At 34.2% G+C, this 20,787-nt stretch overlaps 1 protein-coding gene across 1 annotated transcript in view; it reads right to left on the bottom strand.

The window, feature by feature from the left end:
• The window catches only part of GALNTL6 (polypeptide N-acetylgalactosaminyltransferase like 6), a 100,137-nt gene that overhangs the window by 77,627 nt on the left and 1,723 nt on the right, over positions 1–20,787 (bottom strand). The window contains exons 2-3 of the mRNA XM_090290165.1: positions 17,111–17,228; positions 718–825 (exon numbers count right to left, since the gene is read on the bottom strand). Coding sequence (XP_090146291.1) covers positions 718–825; positions 17,111–17,228 — 226 coding nt within the window. The remainder of the gene's footprint in view (positions 1–717; positions 826–17,110; positions 17,229–20,787) is intronic.

Here is a 20,787-nt window from a genome sequence, read left to right as displayed (position 1 = left end):
TTGTGACTGGGCCCTCCCAAATATGTATGAAAACATTCTAAAAGGCCGAAGAGAAAACCATTCTTGCCTTTGATCTAAGAAAAAGGAGTTCTCAAAATAATACCTGGAATAAAAAAGTTGGACTTGGCCTATTTTGGAGGTTTGAGGCTGGGGTAAAACTTAAGGCAGAGCTGGTTCTAGTTACAAGTAAGAAGAAGGTGGAGCTGGGCATTCACCTTTTCCCACCTCCTATTTGCCCCTTTCTCCCTCTGACTTATGATTTCTCCTGTTCTGCTCCAGGAGGGAGGGAAGTACTGGACCTTCATTCCAAAGGCCTGAGCTTAAACTCCTCCTCTGCTGTTTATCCTTCCTGTGAGCAGGAACAAGCCATTTTGCTAAGCCTCAGTTTCCTCATGTACAAAATAAAGACAAGAGTACCAACCTCAGAAAGTGATGGTAAAGATTAAATAGACTGTATGTGAAAGTGCTTTGAAACACTTAACAACAAGAAGAAGCCTAATAGCTAATACATCCTTAAGGAATGGCAATAAAACACTGAGAAACACAGAAACTCTGTACACTAAAGCTTGCCAAACAGTATGGCAAGTGGTAGAAGTTTCATTTCAGGGAGGTGTTTCTGTCAGACTGTGTCTTAAATTACTACCACAGGTGAGGCGGCTTCCTCTGCTGACAAAAAGCTGTATAAAGGCCAGCTTGTTCAGATCCCCAGGTACTCACTCGTGCCAGGCTGGTCCCGGATGGAACTTTATAAGGGACGTACTTCCTGTAGATATGACCAACTCTAGAACACGGAACATCGAACATTTCTCCTCCACACATCCAAACCTAAAGAGAGGAAGTTTAAATGTATGAAAAAAGGTCCCTGAGAATTTCATACAAAAAATGAATTATCAGCAAGATTCAAAAACATCTCAATATCTCTGAAAGTCTCAAAATGAATAATTTTATTTATTATAAATAGGCAAACAAGAAAGAGAAACACATTTTAAAACCTAGATTCATAAAGGTATGGAATCAAAATACTGTATAATAAAATCTAATTTCCATAGACATCTTGGCATTATTTTTATTCTACTAGTATTTTATTATAAATATTACATTGAACTAAAATTTAGTGCTTAGGCATCATATTTATATAGATATTTGTTTTGACAGTCTTGTGAAATCATTTGAAAAAATAACATTGGAATTTATATTAAAAAATTTAAATTTATATAGTAAATGGAATTTCTAAAATAGATGAATGAATTAAGGAACACAGATGTATCCATACTTGAAGTTACACCCTGGATTCTGAAATTTTCAGTAAAACCCATCTTAAAAATCATAGTTGTGTTCTAATTTTCCCCATTGTTGATTTTTTCTTAGAGAAAATAATTGGTTAGTGATGTGGACACAGGAAATATTACACTGGAGGTATGTGTTAAAATGCTTTACTTATATATAGTAACAAAAATTAATTGGTTATATTTTATCATGACTACCTACCTAGACACACACTTAATCATGGTTTTATATATAACAGGCTGCTTGCTAGGAAAGAAAAAAACCAAAACAAAAATCCAGGCTTCATATAGGCTAGATTTTTAGCTATTTTCATTGTTAGAAAAAGGGTAAAAAGAATCAGATACTGTAATGGTTAGTTGTGTTTTTTTAAATTTTTTTATTAATTAATTTGTTTATTTATTTATTTATTTTAAGAGAGGGGGAAAGGAGAAAGAGAGGGAGAGAAACATCACTCTGTGGTTGCCTCTCACTTGCGCCCCCAACTGGGGACCTGACGTGCAACCTAGTCATGTACCCTGACTGGGAATCGAACCAGCGACACTTGGCTCACAGGCCGACGCTCAATGTAATGGTTAGTTTTATATGTCAACTTAGCCTCACTACAGTGCCTAGATATTTGGGCAAACATTATTCTGGATGTTTCTACAAGGGTGTTTTTTGAATGAGAATAACATTTAACTTGGTGGACTTTGAGTAAAGCAGGTTACCCTTCATAATGGGGATGGATCTCATCTAATCAGTTGAGGGGCTTAATAGAACAAAGACTAACCCCTCCCAAAGCAAGAAGGAGTTCTGTCAGCTGTCTGCCTTTGGCCTTGAGCTGCCGCTCTTTGGATCTTCAACCTGCCTGTCTACCTTACAGAAGTTGGATTTACAAAGCCTCCTCAATTGTGTGAGCTGATTCATTAAAATAAATTGCTCTTTCTTTATATACATACCTCGTTGGCTCTGTTTGTTTCTCTGAAGAACCCTGACTAATACAGATACACAGATTGTTTTAAATATAACATCGAAAGGAAGAAAGAGAAATGTTTATATCTTAACTTATATTTGCTTCCAACTTCTTTTGTTAAGAGAAATGACACCCCATGTAAGACTGGTGAACAAATAGTGATTAGAGTGAATGGAAGTCCAAGGAGAAAGCAATTCAATTATTAAAACAACACCCAGTTGCTTTAAATGAGTTCAGGACTACTCATGGTATCAGTTTTAACTTGATGGGGATTAAGGTTTTGGATCAAAACATCACAAGTATGCATGCATGACATAAAGCCTACTACAGTCTCTAAGAAATAAAAATCCATGCCTTCTATTGACAACCTACTCCTAATTCTTAAAACTATTCCCATCAGAAATTTTTCTTTATATCCAAGTCAAATTCAGGAACTTATGTCCAGATTTTTTTAATGCTAAATTCAGTTTTAAAAGAACTATGGAATCCTAGAATTTGTTACTTCATATTGTCACTATGATCACTTAAAAACATAAATATGAGCATATCATGCCTCTACTTAAAATCCTTCAGTGGTTTTCTTTTGCTGTTAGGGTAAAGTTTCAATTCCTCCATAAAAGTCTCCAAGGCTGTCTATTATCTGGCCTTTGATTATGTGTCTCTCAATTACCCTCTCCTGTTCCTAACCCACTTCCCTTCCTGGGCTATTTTTACCTTAGGAAGCACCAAAATTCTCTCCTCAGGGCTTGCTGCTATAGCTTTTTCTCTCTAAATAAATTTTCTCCTCCCCATTTCTTCCTACTCTTCTTTCCTCTCCTTCTTCCTATTTATTTTCCATATTTCAGCTTCACCATTACAACTGAGGCCCAAGATTTGGTTAGGACTTCTGTGTTATACTCTGTTTTCATCACGCTTCTCTTTCACGTGATTCATTGAGTCAATAAATATACACAGAGAGTGCCTACTATGTGCTAGGCATTGTTTACCATGCCGGAGCTATACTTTGTGACCACTTCAAAATTCTGAGCACGTGGAGCTTTGTTTCAAGTGGAGACTTACAACGATTGTAATTAAGCAATTTATTTGTGTATATAATGATTTGCTTAGTGTTTGTCTCCCCTTACTAGGCTATAATTTCCATGATTATTTTATTCATTATTATCTTCAGCTATAGAGATTTTCAATAAAAATTTGTTGAGTAGCTGATATGATCACCTCTTGTTTCAATTATACTTATATTCCCACTTATGTAATGGTTCTATGGCCTTTCCAATTTAATGGTGCTTCTTACAACCTCAGGGCCAACTTGCTTGTCACCATAAGCACACCAAATCAATTATTCCTAACTGTAAAGTTGTCTTGGTTTCTATACCACAGTATGTCACCATGCACACCTTTATTTTTATTTTTTTTCAGTCTTATAATAACAATGCCTATTTCAGCAGAAGCATCCTGACACACTACCGCAGAAATTTTCAACTGGTATGCCACAAGAATTTTTAAAACATGCAATACCTGACTATTTAGTCAGGACACTGACTTCTTTTCTGTTAGATTATCAAATAAAAAAATGACAGCCCTGGCTGGTGTGGCTCAGTGGATCAAGTGCCAATCCGCAGACCAAAGGGTCACTGGTGCTTGGGTTGTGGGCTGGGTCCCCAGTTGTGGGCATGTGAGAAGCAACCACACATTGATGCTTCTCTCTCTCTTTCTCCCTCCCCCCCCTCTCTCTAAAAACAAATAAATAAAATATTTAAAAAAATGACAACAGCCAACACAACAAGAGTTGTCTGGTCTGAATGAATCAAAATACACCTTTTTTTTTTTTTTTTTTGTCAGAAGGGCAGAAAATATATTTTTTGGTGTGCCAGAGAATTTTAGTAATTAGTTTACATGTTCTATGAGATGAGAAAGTTTGAAAATCACTGCACTAGAGAGACGTGTTTAGATAACAGTGTGGGAACATTGTTCTTTCAGAAAACACAACTCTTGTGGCATTTATCAAATTCTACATTTATTCTAAAAGATGTGGTTCATATTTTTAAATGACATTTCTTGTTAGTATAATGTGATGATATTCTAAAAAGTCTATGGCATTGTCATTCTTAAATATTGAATTCTTGGAAAAATGTCTTAGATTTATAATAATGTGTCTTATTTTGACAACATAAATATTTTAAAGCAATGTTATCTGACCCATGATTTAGCACAAAATATTTTTTTCATAATGTAGTTCAAATTGACTAAATAATTGAATACTTGCTTTATTTTTTTAATCACTTTGCTTATCAGCCACAAACTGGAATTTAGACATATAGAATGTTAAATTGAATGGAATTATATAATTATACTGGTCACACAAAATATAAAATTAGTTTCAGTAGGAAATTGATTGTCAGGAGGATAATAAGGACACATTATAATCAGATATAAGATGAAATATAGTATATTATATGGAAACAATCTAAATTCTCAAAAATTATTAATGCATTCATTTGCAAAATCTGCAGTCTCTTTAACTTTATTTCCTACTTTATGTCCCTTTTTCTCTCTGCTTAAGCTATTACGTGATCTTTTCTGTTCCTCCAACTTGCCAGCTATCCGGCCCCCACCCCCAACCTCAGGGCTGTTCCCTGTACCTGGGATTCCCTCCCAGACACAAGAATAACTCCTCCATCTCCTTCAAGTCTAGCTCCACGTCCTTTTGCCCCAAACACCCTCTCATCCTGCACTCAGTTCTCATTACCCTACCTTGAAAAATGTCTTAAGACTGAACAACGACTTTACCATCTATTTAGAGATTAAAATATTAATTGTTAACCTAAAATGTTTTGGACTATAGATATTGAAAAGGACCACACCTGTCATTAAGCTGCTTTTCCCGGTAGATGTAGTAAAGCTGCACCTTTTGGCCTGACTTCATCTAAAAATGGTAACAGTGAGAAGCTGTGCCCACACACATCATTGCTTTGCTTTAGTCTCACAAACCTGGGTTTTCTGATTATTCTTTGAGATCAGGAGAAAAGAAAGAAGTTACTTTTGACCTTCTCTGACTCCCTTTTCTAATTTTTGATTGGCACATAGTAAATGCAGACACTGGGCAATGTATCTACAGTTTTTAATGAAGATATGACAGTGTCTAGTCTCAGGGAAAAGCTCGGGTTTCTAGAGCCATCAGCATAGGACTTCTTTCCCAAAGTAAGAAATGCTGTCTTATGTCAGTATTGAAAGTATCATGCCCTAATTATTTTGCATTTAATGAGCTACAAGAGGTCTGGGTGGGGAAAAGCAGGGCTTCAGAGGGGACAGTGCTCAGATGATCACTCCTCTTACGATGCAGCATCTCTAGTTGCAGCAACACGAAACAGCCTTTGAAACAGTGACTTTAAAACAGTGATTAGTGTGGGGCCTGGAACAGAAAAACAGATATATCACTCATGGGTTTATTCAGGACATTAAGTCTTAGGAAGGAAAGAATGGGTTTAAACATTTTAATAGTACTTCTTTAGGTAAAATACTATGGTTAAGGATATACTTCATTTTTCTTCATGTTAGAAGGTGCATTAGAGGCAAAGTGTTTGCTTTGCCCCAGTATTTCTATATATCTCCAGATTTTGTGTCTAATTGCTTAAATTTCTGGATTCACCACCTGTCAAAAATAAATACAAGCTTTTAAAAACTATTTTAAAAATGAGTGAAGGTGAAGGGATTAGCCAAAGAACATATATGCATAATTCATAGACACAGACAACAGGGGGAGAGGGGTGGGCGATGAGTGCAGGCAGGCAAAGAGGGGGAAATGAGGATATCTGTAATAAAGTCAACAACAATTTTTTTTTTTTTTGAATTAAAGGCTTTAAAAAATTGGCTTTCTGTAATGGAAGCACACTTCCATTCTTTAGGGAAATTCACAAATGGGAGTCTCCTCTTCTCCTGAGTTGGGCTGTCACTTATACCACCTTCCTAATGGCAGGAGTGGGAACATGACTCAGGTCAGTCTAATGAAGTCTTTCCTTGGGGTTTCATCAGATTGAAATGACCTTTCTGATGGTAAAGCAGGAAATAAAAGCCTAAGGGTGGATGGAGAGTCTGTTGGAGGGGGGGAAGTTGACAGAGAGAGAGACAGGGGAAGATAGGCAGAGAAATGGTCCTGGTAGCATTTGGGGCCTATTTCCAGGCATCCTAGAGAATCACTTACTTTCCTGACTTTTTTCACAGTTGTTTACAGGAGTGTTTTATACAATTTCCCCTTTCCTCTATGGTAGGCAGTTGGGTTGTTGTTTTCCAGTAAGCCAAAGAATTCACACTAAAAAATCCTATCTTTTTGAACAGTGAGGGTTTGAGTGTCTAGGAGCGCCAAAGGCACACTTTGAAATAAGCACATCAGCCAAAAGCTACTCAGCTGAATGCCATTATGACAAAAACTTTAGGAAAGCAAAGGGTTTAGAAAGCTTCAGTTGATAGTCAATTATTATTTTTTTTAGCAACGTTCAGTACAAAGAAATTTAATCCAAATAAAGAAATGGGAGCACTCTTAAAAGTTCATAATGGCATTTTTACATGCTATTTCTTATCTTGAGGAGAAGTTGATATACTTTCCTTATATGGAATAATGGAAAGAACACTTTGGACCAGGATTTGAATTGGGAAGGTTACTACCTTTTTCTACATCTCAGTTTCTTTCTTTTTTCTTTTGCATATCATTTTCATCTTCTGAAACGCTGTCGAAATGTGTCTCCTTCATAAGGTGGTTGCTTGTAAGCACTAAGTTAAGCATACATAGCACCTTTAAATGGCACATAATAGGTGCTCAAGAATGGTGGCCCCATGATATAGTCTATTTAGTGGACAACTTTCACTTTCTGATATGTTGGAGGCTATGTAGAATGGTTATGGTATAACCATATGTTGACCTCTAGGAGAGGAGTCAGGCCTTATGATAAAAATGCAAGTTTGTGAATGTATGTGGATGTGGGGTCGGAGAGGTGGGGATCGTATTCTCAACTGTCACTCTCACAGTTTGGGGAGGAGGAGGGGGTTGTGGACCTTGTCTGTTGATGGTTGTTGACCTTGATGTAGAATGTAAAAATCAAATCTTTATACCTCTACAGTTAATGTGTGTATATACTCTAAGGCTTTCAATAGTATTGCCATTGAGGTATGGGTGAAGGGCTTGAGAAAATATGGAGGAGTTTTTTTGTAAATTTCTCTACAAATATCTTTTGAGATGGGGGCAAGTTGACTTTCTTTATATAAATTTACATGCCAGAAACATTAGAGTAATTGTATCATATTTAACTTTTCTTGTTAGAAAAGAATGGCAACTAGAAAAGTAAAAAAATTTGAAAATGATCTCAATATTGGAAAAATATTTCAATAGGAAGTCAAATTAACCTTAATACAGCTAACCGAATGCTTTGTAGATTGTTTTATCTTGCTCACTTTACAACTATCAATAAAAACTAACATAAAATTAAACAGGGAATTAGGAAAATGTCATCAGACATAAAGGAAGTAACTACTGGGAGAAATTCAGACTTGCCACTAGGCTTACATCTAATGGACATAAAATTTAACTCGAAAATGCTCTGTTACACCTGAGGTACTTCTTGTTGGATAATTGAAATGAATCTCAGACTGGCTGGTGAGATATTTAGCAGCTGTTTCTGTTTATCTTTGAGTTTCTGAATGACTTTAGAGTCATTTTAATATTTTCTTTGGAAGATCAATTCTGGGCATGTTGAATTAAAATGGTTATTTTTATGTCACCTAGCCTAAATATTGCAGGGGAAAAAACCCATAGGAATAACTTCAGATATTTCCTTGTGAAGGTATATGGCATGCCATAAAAAGACTTCTGACACATTTTACATACAAATTCAACTACACTTTGAGGTACTTTGCATGCTCAAAAGTTAGACGTGGTCTCTAATATAATTGTCTCTGAAAAGCAATGAGAAGGTATATAAAATATTCTAGAACTATTCTTCGCATAAAAAGGATTTCTAATGGGCACATTTTATAAGGCTGAATTTATTTCTAACAAAACCATTTGTACAAACTATCATGATAGTTTATAGAGAGATGGAGAAAGGGAAAAGAGTATACTTGTAAAATGAGATTGAGTTGTCTTTTTGGGAGGAAAATAGACTATTTTAGGAGTAGGAATTAAGCACCCTATGAAATTTTTGTATTTTCAGACAACTATGGAGAAAGTGGAAAATGTTTATTAATTAAAGCTCATTATTCTATTTATCTGTTTTGCCTTATGAACTGGAAGCACTTCATCTAGCTCCCTCACACTCCAAGTTTCATGTTATGACTATTGAGATTGCATTAAGGGAGAATTATCTTCTTTATGAATTTTCATGTGTTCAAGTCTTTTTGTGTGTCCCTCAGTAGCTTTATAACTGCTCTTCATGAGGTCTTGGATATTACTTAAGTTTATTCCTACTTAGTTTTTCCCTACTATTGCAAATGGTGTCTTCCTTTGGGGTTGTTATTTGTATATATAAAGGCTATTACTTTTTACATATTTACATACACATATACACACACACACATTTTACTCAGGCAACTTACTCAACTTCTTATTGTTTGTAGTTTTTCATCAGGTTCCCTGTATTGTACAAGTAGGTATATGGTGATATTGTTTGCTATTAATGAAAACTTTTCCTCCTCCCTTCCAGTTTTTACATCTTATATTGTCTCTTGCCTAATTGAATTGCCTACTACCTCCGGACTAATATTAAATAATAATTTCATGGAAAAAAATCATTCTTTTCTTTTTAAGCTAGCTGATGACTTTTGAGGTGAGAGATATTCATTATACAAATGCATAGTAATATTTTAATCATGCTAGGTATTAAATATTCTGTTCAAAACAAATTGCAAAGTTTATGTAATGTCTTTATATTGCCTATGGAGATGACTGTAACCTTTGAAATTATTATTAAGGTGAATTATGTCAATATGTTATGTTACATATTTCAACACTGAAAACACATGCTTGAAAGCTGCACTTATTTTGGTGTATCAGTCTTTGAAAAGTTGTTCAACTGTGTAACCTTTTATTATTTTTTAATCTTAGTATTTACAAGTAAAATAAGTCTGCATTTTTGAAATATTTTTGTGTTATCTTGGTCAGAATATGCTATTAACATTATGCTCCATTTTATAACCAACTTGAAAGATTTCTTTCTTTTCTGATATTAGAGTTGCAAAACAGAAGGAATATTTTTCTTTGTGTTGCTTTCAGTATGACTTTCACTTCAGTGATGGTATCTGTTCCTTTTTCATGATATCCTGACTGTTGCTCTTTTTCGCCACCTTGTCTTTCAACGTTTTACTTATCTCATAAAGTTCAGCATTTAATGTTCTTTTACAGAGTAAATAACTTCATTAACATATAAAATATATAACAATGTGTAGCAACATTATTTTGGTGCATTTTCTTCATTTTAGCTGGTTCTCTCTTCTTTTTACTTATAGTATTTTTCTGTGCTACTTCCTTTAAAAATTACTATTATTCATCTTCAAATAGGGTGAATTCTTCTTACCAATTACAGCAGGTATTCACCCTATGACAAAAAAATTGTGTATAATTGAATTAGTTCAGCCTTTTGTCTGCATCCAATAGGGATTGGCTGCTGCAGGCTGCTCATAATATTGAGTATCCTTCCTCCAATCTGCCTCACTGACAGACTGCTTCCTGCACATATGGCTGGTCTGGGTAATGCCTCATTTGGAACTGTCCCTAACCTCTCATTTGCTGCTTCTCTAGTGTGCTAAACTCAATCCAGGGAAGCTCTGGCCATTAGTAATCACACGTGTTGCTATTATTTCAAACAAGTGATTGTGGTTTTCCTCCTTCGGTTGTGCCTATTACTTGGAAAATGGAGATCTGCTGACTTCAAGTGAAAGTTGTAGCTGGTATCATTCCATCTTCCCATCCCCTGTTGTAATGTCTTGAACTTACCTTTACTACACTGAGAACTTTCTTTATACATAGTGGATGTTGGTAAGATTTATGGTAATTTTTCAAAGATACAGGCTTTTTTGGTTCCTGTTTCTTATTCTCCTTTTTGTTTTGAGGGATCTCTAAGAGAAGATATTTGTCCATTTTAAAACTGTAAATATATTGTAATTGTTTAATAATCAGTTGTTGATCCTAAATCTTTTTTTTTTTTTGATGGCCATGTACCTTGTAGGAAAACTTTAAATTTAACTAAAATTTTGTGAGTTTATTAGTTTTGATTTTTTGATTTTCCAAGTACCAATAAATAAAATCCATGTTTGTTCTTGAGAAGCTCTACAGTGAGAATAAGATCTAGAATATTTGGTTTACTGAGCAATGCCAATTTCAGATCAATGTCTGATTTCTTGTTTGATTAAGAACTGAATTCTCTACTCAATGATTAGTCCCTATTGTGTATATTCAATTGTTGTTGAATAATCAGTGCATTTTGAAGATAGTAAAATTTAAATTTTATATTAAATCATAACAAGAGTTATCAGCCTTCATATTTAATAAAAATCAGATAGAAAGAAACTACATTTTTTTAAAAAGAAGTTTTATGAAAGTGACAGTAGTCACTTTTTCACCAAGGGAAAACACTCTTTTTCCAGCTAAAGGAAATTAGACAAATGGTTTTGAGAGCAAACCTGAATTCTAATTGTTGCTTTGATATTAACTAAGTACAAGCCTTTTATTTAGAAAATAGAAATTATATTTTTACCTTGCATTTGTGTTGGATGAGAAGAAAAATTAAATTCAATGATCTTTAAGTGCCAACCCATTACTTGTTCTTGTTAAGGGACCAAATAATATTATTACCATCAGTAGAATAATAGAATGCCCAGAACTTTAGAACATAGCTTCATGTAAAGATTTTATAAGTCCTAAAGGGGTAGAAATTATAATTCATAAATGGATAGAAAATTTAAAAATCTGTGTATTAAAATCTCAGATTTACTTTAGTTGCTTTAAGCTATCTATGTAGGCTTAATTGTGTGTGGCAGGATTATAACTTGAAACATTCCTTTTGTTATGCTTAGCATGTTTTCATATTCTATTTTTTACTCCAGAAGCATTTTCTTCTTCAGCCACACCAAAGTAGAAGCAAATATTCAAAGAAACCCGAGAGGCTTATTTTAGGACTGATTTTTATTTTACTTATTTCTTTAGAGACGACACAAGATGGGGCCTAGGGAAGGGAAAAGATGTGACAACTGAGCAGCAAAAGAGGGAAATGGCCTGTAGGACTGGGCTGCAGAGGGGATGAGACAAGGGAAGGGCATCACAGCGGACTTCCCCCAGACTCATTACTGCAAGACACTGGCCATTCACAAATCATGGGTACCTGTAAGCCTGCTGACAAAGGTCAGGGGACTGGACTCCTGGGCAGGGGCAAAGACAAGGAGGGACACTCAGGCCTGATCGGAATGAGGGGGATATTTGCCTCCTTGATGATGCAACAGTGAATTGCCTTTGAGCTTTTCCTGTCTCTCCATAGACTGAAGGTTTTTGACAGCAGGGACTGATCTCTGTTCAATCAATTTAATGTATTAACTCTTACTCTCTATTCCTTCTGTAAACATATTGAATTGCTTTCATATGATGGTGAATCTACACTGAATAGGGGCTATGTTAAATACAGTTGTAATTTTTTGCCCACAATAGTTAAGTACACGCTTACCTCAAAGGCAATGAGTTTATTTCTTCCCAAATGTGATTATGCTAGTTTTTTAAAAAATTGTAATTATATAATTTAATTAAATGCCACTTAAACTGATGAAATACGGTTATGAAAAGAGAGGGAATTGTTAGTCATGTCAAAACTAATTCGAGGAGTTTGAAAGGTTTGAGTTATTAAAAAATTGCTGTCAAATTAGATGCAGGCAAAGTAACAATGAAAGGTTCAGGAAAAATCATTAAACATTCAGAAGGATTCTATTACTGCATTAAGATAGGTTCTTATTCTGGTTTAGAAGAACCCAAACTGGAACTCACAGAGAATGCAGGATGCGTGTGGTTTATGCTCCCTACTTTGGTGCAGTCGCTGGACCCACATGCAGAGGGAAAAGCTTTGGACTCTTGCATTAGAAACCGGGTGAACAAAAGTGCATTTTGATGTCTTACTTTAGAGGAAATTCTTAATGTAGTTTTATGCTTGAATTGCTCTTTATGTTTAATGGGTGAAATATTCATCTCAATTTTATTTGATCCAGTGGGTTCTACTGGGCTTCCTTTGCACTTTTGTGCAGAATCTAGCTTGCATGGTTCATGGACTCATGGTAAAGGCTGCTGATTAATATTTGTAGAGAGGATAAACAAATTTCTCTGCAACAGAATGAAGTCTGACTGGTTAGTAAAATCTCTGCAATAAATAAGCACAGAAATGGATGTATAAATTCCTATGTTCAGGAAAGCAGAGGAAGACACAAGTTAAGTTGGTTTGCAATGTAGGTTGAGACTGGTAGGTGAGGCAGGTAATTTATAGAAAATTTCATGGTGTATGATTCAGTCTGTTCATTTGATTGGTGTGTTAATTAGGAGCAGCTGTGAACTTGTAGGAGGAGAAAATAAAGCAAGGAGGAGAAAATAAAGCAACTCAGGGAATAAAAGAATAAAACGTGGAACTAGGTTAAAAGAGGAGGAGAAATAGAGAAAGGGAGGGTAACAAAGAGGCTACTGTATATATCCCAAGTTATTACTGTGAGTATGGAAATAAAATATATTCCAAAGAATCCTGAGGATAGTAACTGTGGCAAATTAATTTTCAAGCTGCTACTGGAGAGTAAGCTGCTTCACAGTGAGAATTTTCTCACATTTGTATTTGAATCTCAAGAGCTTACCCCCTAGTGGCACACTGTAGTTGATAAATGTCTGTTGAATGACTTAATGACTGATGAGCGCTGAAAGATTACAAGACATAAGTCAAAATTTCCTTAAATGTCTGAATCTTAAGCTCAATACAGGAGAAGGACAACAGCACAAAACAAATGTGATTGATAGTGTGTTATAATTCATTAAGAGTGGTTTTTGAAATAGGCTGTGCGGGACTGCCAGGTTTGGTAAACTCGCTCTAGGACATATGGTCCCATACTAACATCATTTGGAGCCATGAAAAGTTCTGTACAGCTAAGGTTGGTGATCAAGAGCTCTTCCTAGGTTATGAAAGGGCCCAAGAAACATTGGATCATTGTGGGACCATGCTGATAAGCTCCTGGGGCTGAGAAAGGGCAGCCCAAACCAAAGTTAAGGCTCTTCTACCCAGATCTACATTTTACATTCTGAGCCAGAGAATTCTGTGGAATAGAGTCAGCCAGTCCATGGGCTTCTAAATTTTGTGGTGCCTAATGAGTGTTTTTTGCTCACTTTTATTTTCTGAGAAGAGTTTTTTGTAATTGAAGGACAGAGCTTTTGAAAATGCTAACATTTAGACTTTGATCTTTGGGGAATGGATATGAAAACACATTCTGAAAAATCAGAGACTCATAATGATTTTAACATTATTTCAGCAACTTAGATGGTACACAATATTTAAAGATATCTATTTCATGCCACACTGTGCAGTCTGTTTTGGTTCCTCTTTGTATCCAGGTGCCTGGAACAATGCCTGATGCTATTAGATGCTCAATAAAAGCTTGCTGAATGACTGACTAAATGCTGCTTTCTCTTCCCAAGCAGTTGGCCGACCTAGCAACATCTGAAGGACAGCTGGATAGTTCTGGGCCATTGAGGAGTTCACATTCATATTAAAACATACTAACAACTAGGTACAGTGCAGACAGATCATTTTTCTGGAGAGATCTTTTCTCAATTGACTCCTTAAAATTACACTTTTTTTGTTATGGCATTAAATTTACTCATCTAATCAGATGTTCTAAAAAGGAAGGGAAAATATTTAGAGAGAAAAGGAATGGAGGAGCACTTTTATCTAAATACTGGTTGACCCAACACTAAGCCCTTCATATAAAGCAGCGCTTTCTGGAAATACTTCTATTCAGCGATGGAAACTTGTCATCAATTTTAGTGCAATGATTCTTTGGTTGAAAAGTAGACAGCTAGCAAAGATATCTGATAATGGCCATAGATAGAAATCTTTTGAATTAGAGCTTTTAAGTTCTAGACTTCAAATACTTTTTGTATGGTGGTGTCAAATACACTAGTGAACTCTCAGTTACCCATACCTATTTCCCAAAGCTTAAGTGCTGACCAGTGTATATATTAAAGTGTTTTATATTGTAAAATCAATCACAATTTATGGAATATGTCCAAAAATGCAGACTTGATTTTTCTCTTTTATTTTAAATAATATCATGTAATACTACTTAACCCAGATAGTGTATACAATTCTTTTGATTCTTTTCACATGGAGAACATTTTTCTTACTTCAATGGAAGTTCTAATAAGCCTCTTTAAGTTTGTCCTCCTCATGTTACAAATACTAATAAGGAGGAACAGGAACCCCATGGTCATCACACAATAGTGAAAAGAATGAAGGGATATGTCTAAAATGGGACCCTGTACAACATGACATAACTGTCTACAAAGAAGCTGTCATTTCAACCAAACAACTTAGGGCAATTTAGTCCTGAACTTCCAGTGCCGTTGCTATGGTTTCTAGACAAAGCCAACAGGGCTGCATTCCAATTATATCTGTCAGAATGACAGATAACTAAAATATTGAAAATGAGGTAATAAAATCTCAGGTCACCCAGAAGAGATGTGATAAATATGAGCGACAGAGAAGTGAGAGATGCAAGTTTATGTTGATCTAGAAAATACTTTTGTGATTTCAAATGCAAATGTATATTCTGCAAACTCCTGTTGTTCAATAGCAATTTTATCTATCACCCAGTTCGTTATTCAAAACCAGGCACCTCCTGCTTAATAGAAATTTTCTTAATAATATTTTAAACTTAAGAAGTCATGAACTAAGGAAATTAAAAAAAAAATCTCTTGAGCTGTGAAAATAAGAAGAATCCCTTGAATTCTGATGATAGTGCCAATATAGCAATACTATTTTAATCTTTAATGCTTCTAGTTGAAGGTATTACTGTAAACTTTGCACCCAGCTTTAGGCAGTATCTGCTGACCAGTGGTATTTTGCCAAGGTCAGCAGAAAGTCTGTTTCTTTGCTATTAGACTACAATAAAGATCCTTGCTTCTGTTCAATGAGAGTAACAATTCAGTAGACACCAGTGAACTGTAGAATGGTATTGGTAGATAAGCCTTGGGTGTCAGAGAACCTCATGTTTCTGCATCTCTGCAATTAGGCAGACATGGAGCATTTTAATCCCTACCTGGCATTTATTTAATCTTTAGAAGTTTAAAATAATTTAATCTAAAATCTTTAAAACTTTAAATCTCAGTTTTTTTCATTAGTAAATAGAATAATAACCTCTCAGAGTTGTGATTTCAAATTAGACAATGCATATAAAGCACTTAGCTCAGCATCTGGTTCATACCACAGATAAAGGTAGTAGATGCTATTTCTATCATTATTACTTCTATTATTATTACCTTTGGTCATATACAATGTGACGAGTGTACAGCTATAACAGAGAAATCCAAGTGATACTGGTAAATTCAGATTTTAAACGATGTATTTATAAAAGGTTAAGAAAAAAAGGTAGCTTATGTGTGATATTAGATGTGTTTGGAATATGTTAAAACAAAAGCACTAATTTGATAAATGCTATTTCAAGGATTACTGCTAGCATAGTGAGATGGAAAATTCTAGATGTCTTGAAGCCTCATTCACGCTCCTCTTTGGGGATACTTATTTTATGACACATTGAGTACAGCATATTATTTCTGTAAACATATTGAGTATAGATGTTACAGTTCTATAAAAATTATTTTTTTCATTTTTTATACATCAATTTAAAAAGTTCAGCTGGATTCCTAAGTTTGACTTTTACCCATATTCAGAACACATTTTTTTTTTTTTCCTCAGCAAGAATTGGTTTGATTTCACTATGGAAATAATTAGGAAAAGCTGACTTATTGTACATAAGAGATTTCTACACGATAAATCTTGCAAGAATCAATCTTTCTTCTATATAAATAGTGACAATGATAATATAAAATATATATATTTTTTCTGGTTTGAGACTGCTTTTAGGAAAAAAAATCTTGGCAGGTATGAAGTACAAACTTTTGCACAGTTTATTTTGCTCTATGTGGTCTTCACATGTTATGGCAAAGTTTTTTCATTTATAAACCCTAAAATTTGATATTCTATCATAAACATATTTGTGATAATTATATACTATGATAAAGTATATAATTTTACTGAGTGTTTATGGTCAAAGCAAGTAGAGACCTGGGAAATTTTAGATAAAAATGATTAAAAATGTTTGCTTATTTTGGAATTGCATAAAAATTGCTTTGTGATTCATTATTTAAAATTACTCTTCTGTTATTCAAATTTTGGAATAACTGGTTATAATAAAAATGTGCAATACTATTTCTAGAACAAACACAAAGGGTTAAGTTTGATATCTTTTATTTTTATTCTTCTATGTATATTTTCTAAGTGCTTCAGAAGGAATGCACTTGTCAGGGGAGCAGTAGATCTGAGGGCAAACCAAGTTTCCAACCTGCAAATGGGATTTTGACTTATTTTTATTATATATATATATATGTGTGTGTGTGTGTGTGTGTGTGTGTGTGTGTGTATTTTTAATGGCATGGCTATGTCTCACTGAAACATCAGAAGGAAGTAGCTTCTCTCACCCAAAAGCTGACTTGGGAAGGTGACATGTCTATTTGTTATGTCATCTCACAAAACAAAATAATGACATTCTAACTCATCAAAAGTATGTAGACATAGTATGAAGAGGGTCTTGGTGGCTTACCTTAAAAGAGATTTCATACTGTTCTCCTCCCCAGATTTCTAAACCTGGATCATAGCCACCTAACTCCCAAAACCATTTTCGATTCACAGCAAAGAGACCTCCAGCCATAACAGGAGACCTGTAAAATATATAAAATAATCTTTAAAGGATAATGAACGTCAAGGGCAATGGTGTTTTCCTTGGGAAAAAAAAAGCAAATTCAAGATATTTTCAGTAGTCAACTGCATGGAGTTTTTTAGACTGGCTTTCTGTAAGTGGTTGTAAGGTTCTCATATGATCTATAATTGCCCTTGGCCTTCTCATGAGCTTTGAACTTCTCAGTTCAGGTTCTAATGCCACTAATACCCTGTAGAGCTGCTCCCTATGTTTATCACTAGAGAGAAATACATGATGATTAGTGACTGATATATTGAGAAATATCACTCAATTTTATGATTTTCTTCAAAGAGAAAGGGATCTTATCCCGTCAGACAGGTATAAGTATAGAAATTGCTGCTGTAGACAATATCTTTGATTACATGTCTCAGTACGCATTCACTAAGCATTTGTCACTTACAGGCCATGTCTATTTTACAGACTATCAGACGGACAGTTGGACTACAATAACCAACCAGAATTAGTTAATTAATATGCCAAAGCTGGAATTTAAACAATGTCCTTTCAGTTTAATTATATATATTTTTTAGGCTTTCTCTGCCTTTCCATGAGATTTTCTTTTTGTCAAAAAACAATTTTTCAATATTCCATTTCTGGTAGGATACATTGAATACATGTTGCTATATAATATAATACTTTAACATAATTGGGCCCTGCTCTAAACATTTTTTTAGTTCAAATGTAGTTCTTGTTTTTTGAGAACTCACTATAAGCTGGGCTCTTGGCTATGAGCTTTATCCTACTCCTTTGATTAATTCTCACAGCAATCCTATGAATATCGCCCCTATGTACTGTTTGAAGAAATAGGCAGAAAGAGGTTAAAAAACAGTGCCCAAGATTGAAGCTAGAGTGTGGTAGTCCTGGGGCCCGGATCCGATTTTAAAGCCTTTAAGCTCTTCACCACACTGCTTCTCTTTCAGTGTTTGGGGGTGAGGAGAGACAAACAACTACATAAAGGTGGATAGAAAACAATTAGAGAACACCATATGCAGAAAAAGCAAATCTATAAACACACACATGGCCGGCACAGTTTTTATGAGAGTTTCGAGAGAGTTTTAGAAACAAAGAATATTTATAAATAAGAGTACAGACATTAAATGTTGAAAATATATGTTTTAAAATATGTATAAACACATTAGACACACCAATTTACAGACCCACTGAAGACTTGCTCTTGGTAACATTTAATGTGGCACTTGAGTAACATAAACTGAATTTAAGTGTACTATATATTTCAATGACTTTACACGTTAAGATGGTACTTGGCCTACTTCAGTTAGAGAATCATTTTTTTTTAATGTGTAGACTCTGCGTAGATGGAAAGATTATATGGCAGGAGGAGGGATTTTTTTTTTCCCTGGGAAAGTGAGCAGGATTCAAACAAAAACAATAACAAAAACAAAAAAATCTCATGCAGTTTTTAAATTTTGTTTGAAAAACAAAAGAAGAAAAAAACCTAGAACCAAATGTACCTTACTTCATCCTTCTCTGAAGCAGCCTAAATTTTTTCTATTTTCCATGCACTGAATTTCAAAAGTGAATTACAACAGTAGCTGCTACAAATTAGAGTTCTATCATACATTGGGTACAGCTCACAATGATCACATTTCCACAATACAACCTTTGCTTCTGTAGGGTTTGCACATAAGTGATCAGAAATTATCAAACCTGTTTGACTTGAACCACAAATAGAAAGATCTTAAGTCATACAAATATATTGATCATACAAAAAATAAGTCCAAAGTTCATCAAAATTTTAATATGCAGAATTAATCTCAAAACTATAATTATCATAGACACAGAATTAATATAGATATCAGTCAAGAGAAAGTCATATAGTAATTTTTTTATTGTAAGTAACTTTGTGGAAATACAATAACTTGTTTTCTTGATGAGTTTATAAAAAACAAACCATGTAGTATATTTTAGGTTCATTTTAGACAAATAAAATCAGTTCAAATAGATATCCTTTACCTTCATTAATGTTTTTACCAAGGCTCAAATTAGTGTTTCCTATGTTGATTAGTGTGAATGACTAGTAGAAACAAACTTTTATGTATGTACTCACTCATATTTGTTCACTGATCTTTTAAACAGCACATTTGAGACACAGTTGACATATAATGACTTGCACATATTTTAAAGTGCACAATTTAGTAAGTTTTGACTTTGGTATGTATACCCCTGTTTAACCACCACCATATTCAAGGAAAAGAACATATTCATCATCCCAAAAGTTTCCTTACTGTAATCCCACCCTCCTGATCCTCCCTTCATTCCCTTCCTCTAGGCAACCACTGATCTGTTTTCTGTCACTATAGATTAGTTTGCATTTTAAATATCTTTATGTGAATGAACATACAGTATGTACTCTTTTGGGGGAGGTCTGGTTTCTTATATTTTACATTATTGAAATCGTCAATATTGTAGCACATATTACTAATTCATTCTGTTTTTTAATTGCTGAGTTAGTATTTTGTTTTCATGGATAGACCACAGTTTGATTATCCATTTACCTATTGATGAAAATTTGGGTTATTTCCAGTTTTGAACTATTACAAATAAAGCTGCTATAAATTATGTGTACTAATCTTGGTGTGAACATACTCTTTCATTTCTCCCATGAAAATACCCAGGAGTGGAATGACTAGATCATATACATTTATTCTTTAAAGAAATGGACAAACTGTTTTTCAAAGTGTTAGTATCATTTTACATTTCCACCAGCAGTGTTTGAGTTCCAATTGTTTCATATCTTCTTCAATAGTTGATATGGACAGTCTTTTGAAATTTAGTATTATAACAAGAATATAATATCTTCCTATGGCTTTATTTTTCATTTTCATGATTAATGTTGTTGAGTATATTTGTGTCATTTCTCTATTTTATCATAGTCAGGCTGGCTAGAGTTTTATCAATTTTATTGATTTGTTTAAAGAACTAGCTTTTGGTTTCATTAATTTTCCCTATTGTTTTCCTGTTTTATATTTCATTGATTTTTCTTTGGTCTTTATTATTTTAATTCATCTACTTACTTTGTATTTAATTTGCTCTTCTTTTTCTAGTTACTTAAATTGGCAGCTGAGATTATTGATTATTGATTATAGATTTTTCTTTTTTTCTAATATAGGTATTTAGTACTAAAAATATCCCTTAAATTCTGCTTTAGCAGAACCCCCCCACCCAATAAAATGGTAGATAGTATTCACATTTTCATTATGCTCAAAATAATCCCTAATTTCTCTTTTTTTGACCTATGGGTTATATGGAAGTATATAATTTAGTTTCCAAATATTTGGGGGTTTGTTTGAGATCTTTCAGTTATTGATTCTCATTTAATTCCACTGTGGTCAGAGAATATACTTTGTATGACTTGAATCCTTTTATAGTTGACTTTTTTTTTAAGGTTAAGAAATTTATTTTATTATTTTTACAAATTAAGACTATGTAGATTTCATTTATTTCTGATCAAAAACACATTTGTCTTCACAGTATGTTAGAGAATGCAGCCTAAGCTGAAA

Source organism: Furipterus horrens, unplaced genomic scaffold (assembly GCF_987537825.1).
Source record: "Furipterus horrens unplaced genomic scaffold, mFurHor1.1.pri manual_scaffold_10, whole genome shotgun sequence".
In the NCBI taxonomy this organism is placed as follows: Eukaryota; Metazoa; Chordata; class Mammalia; order Chiroptera; family Furipteridae; genus Furipterus; species Furipterus horrens.
This window is presented reverse-complemented; position numbering and strand designations above follow the sequence as displayed.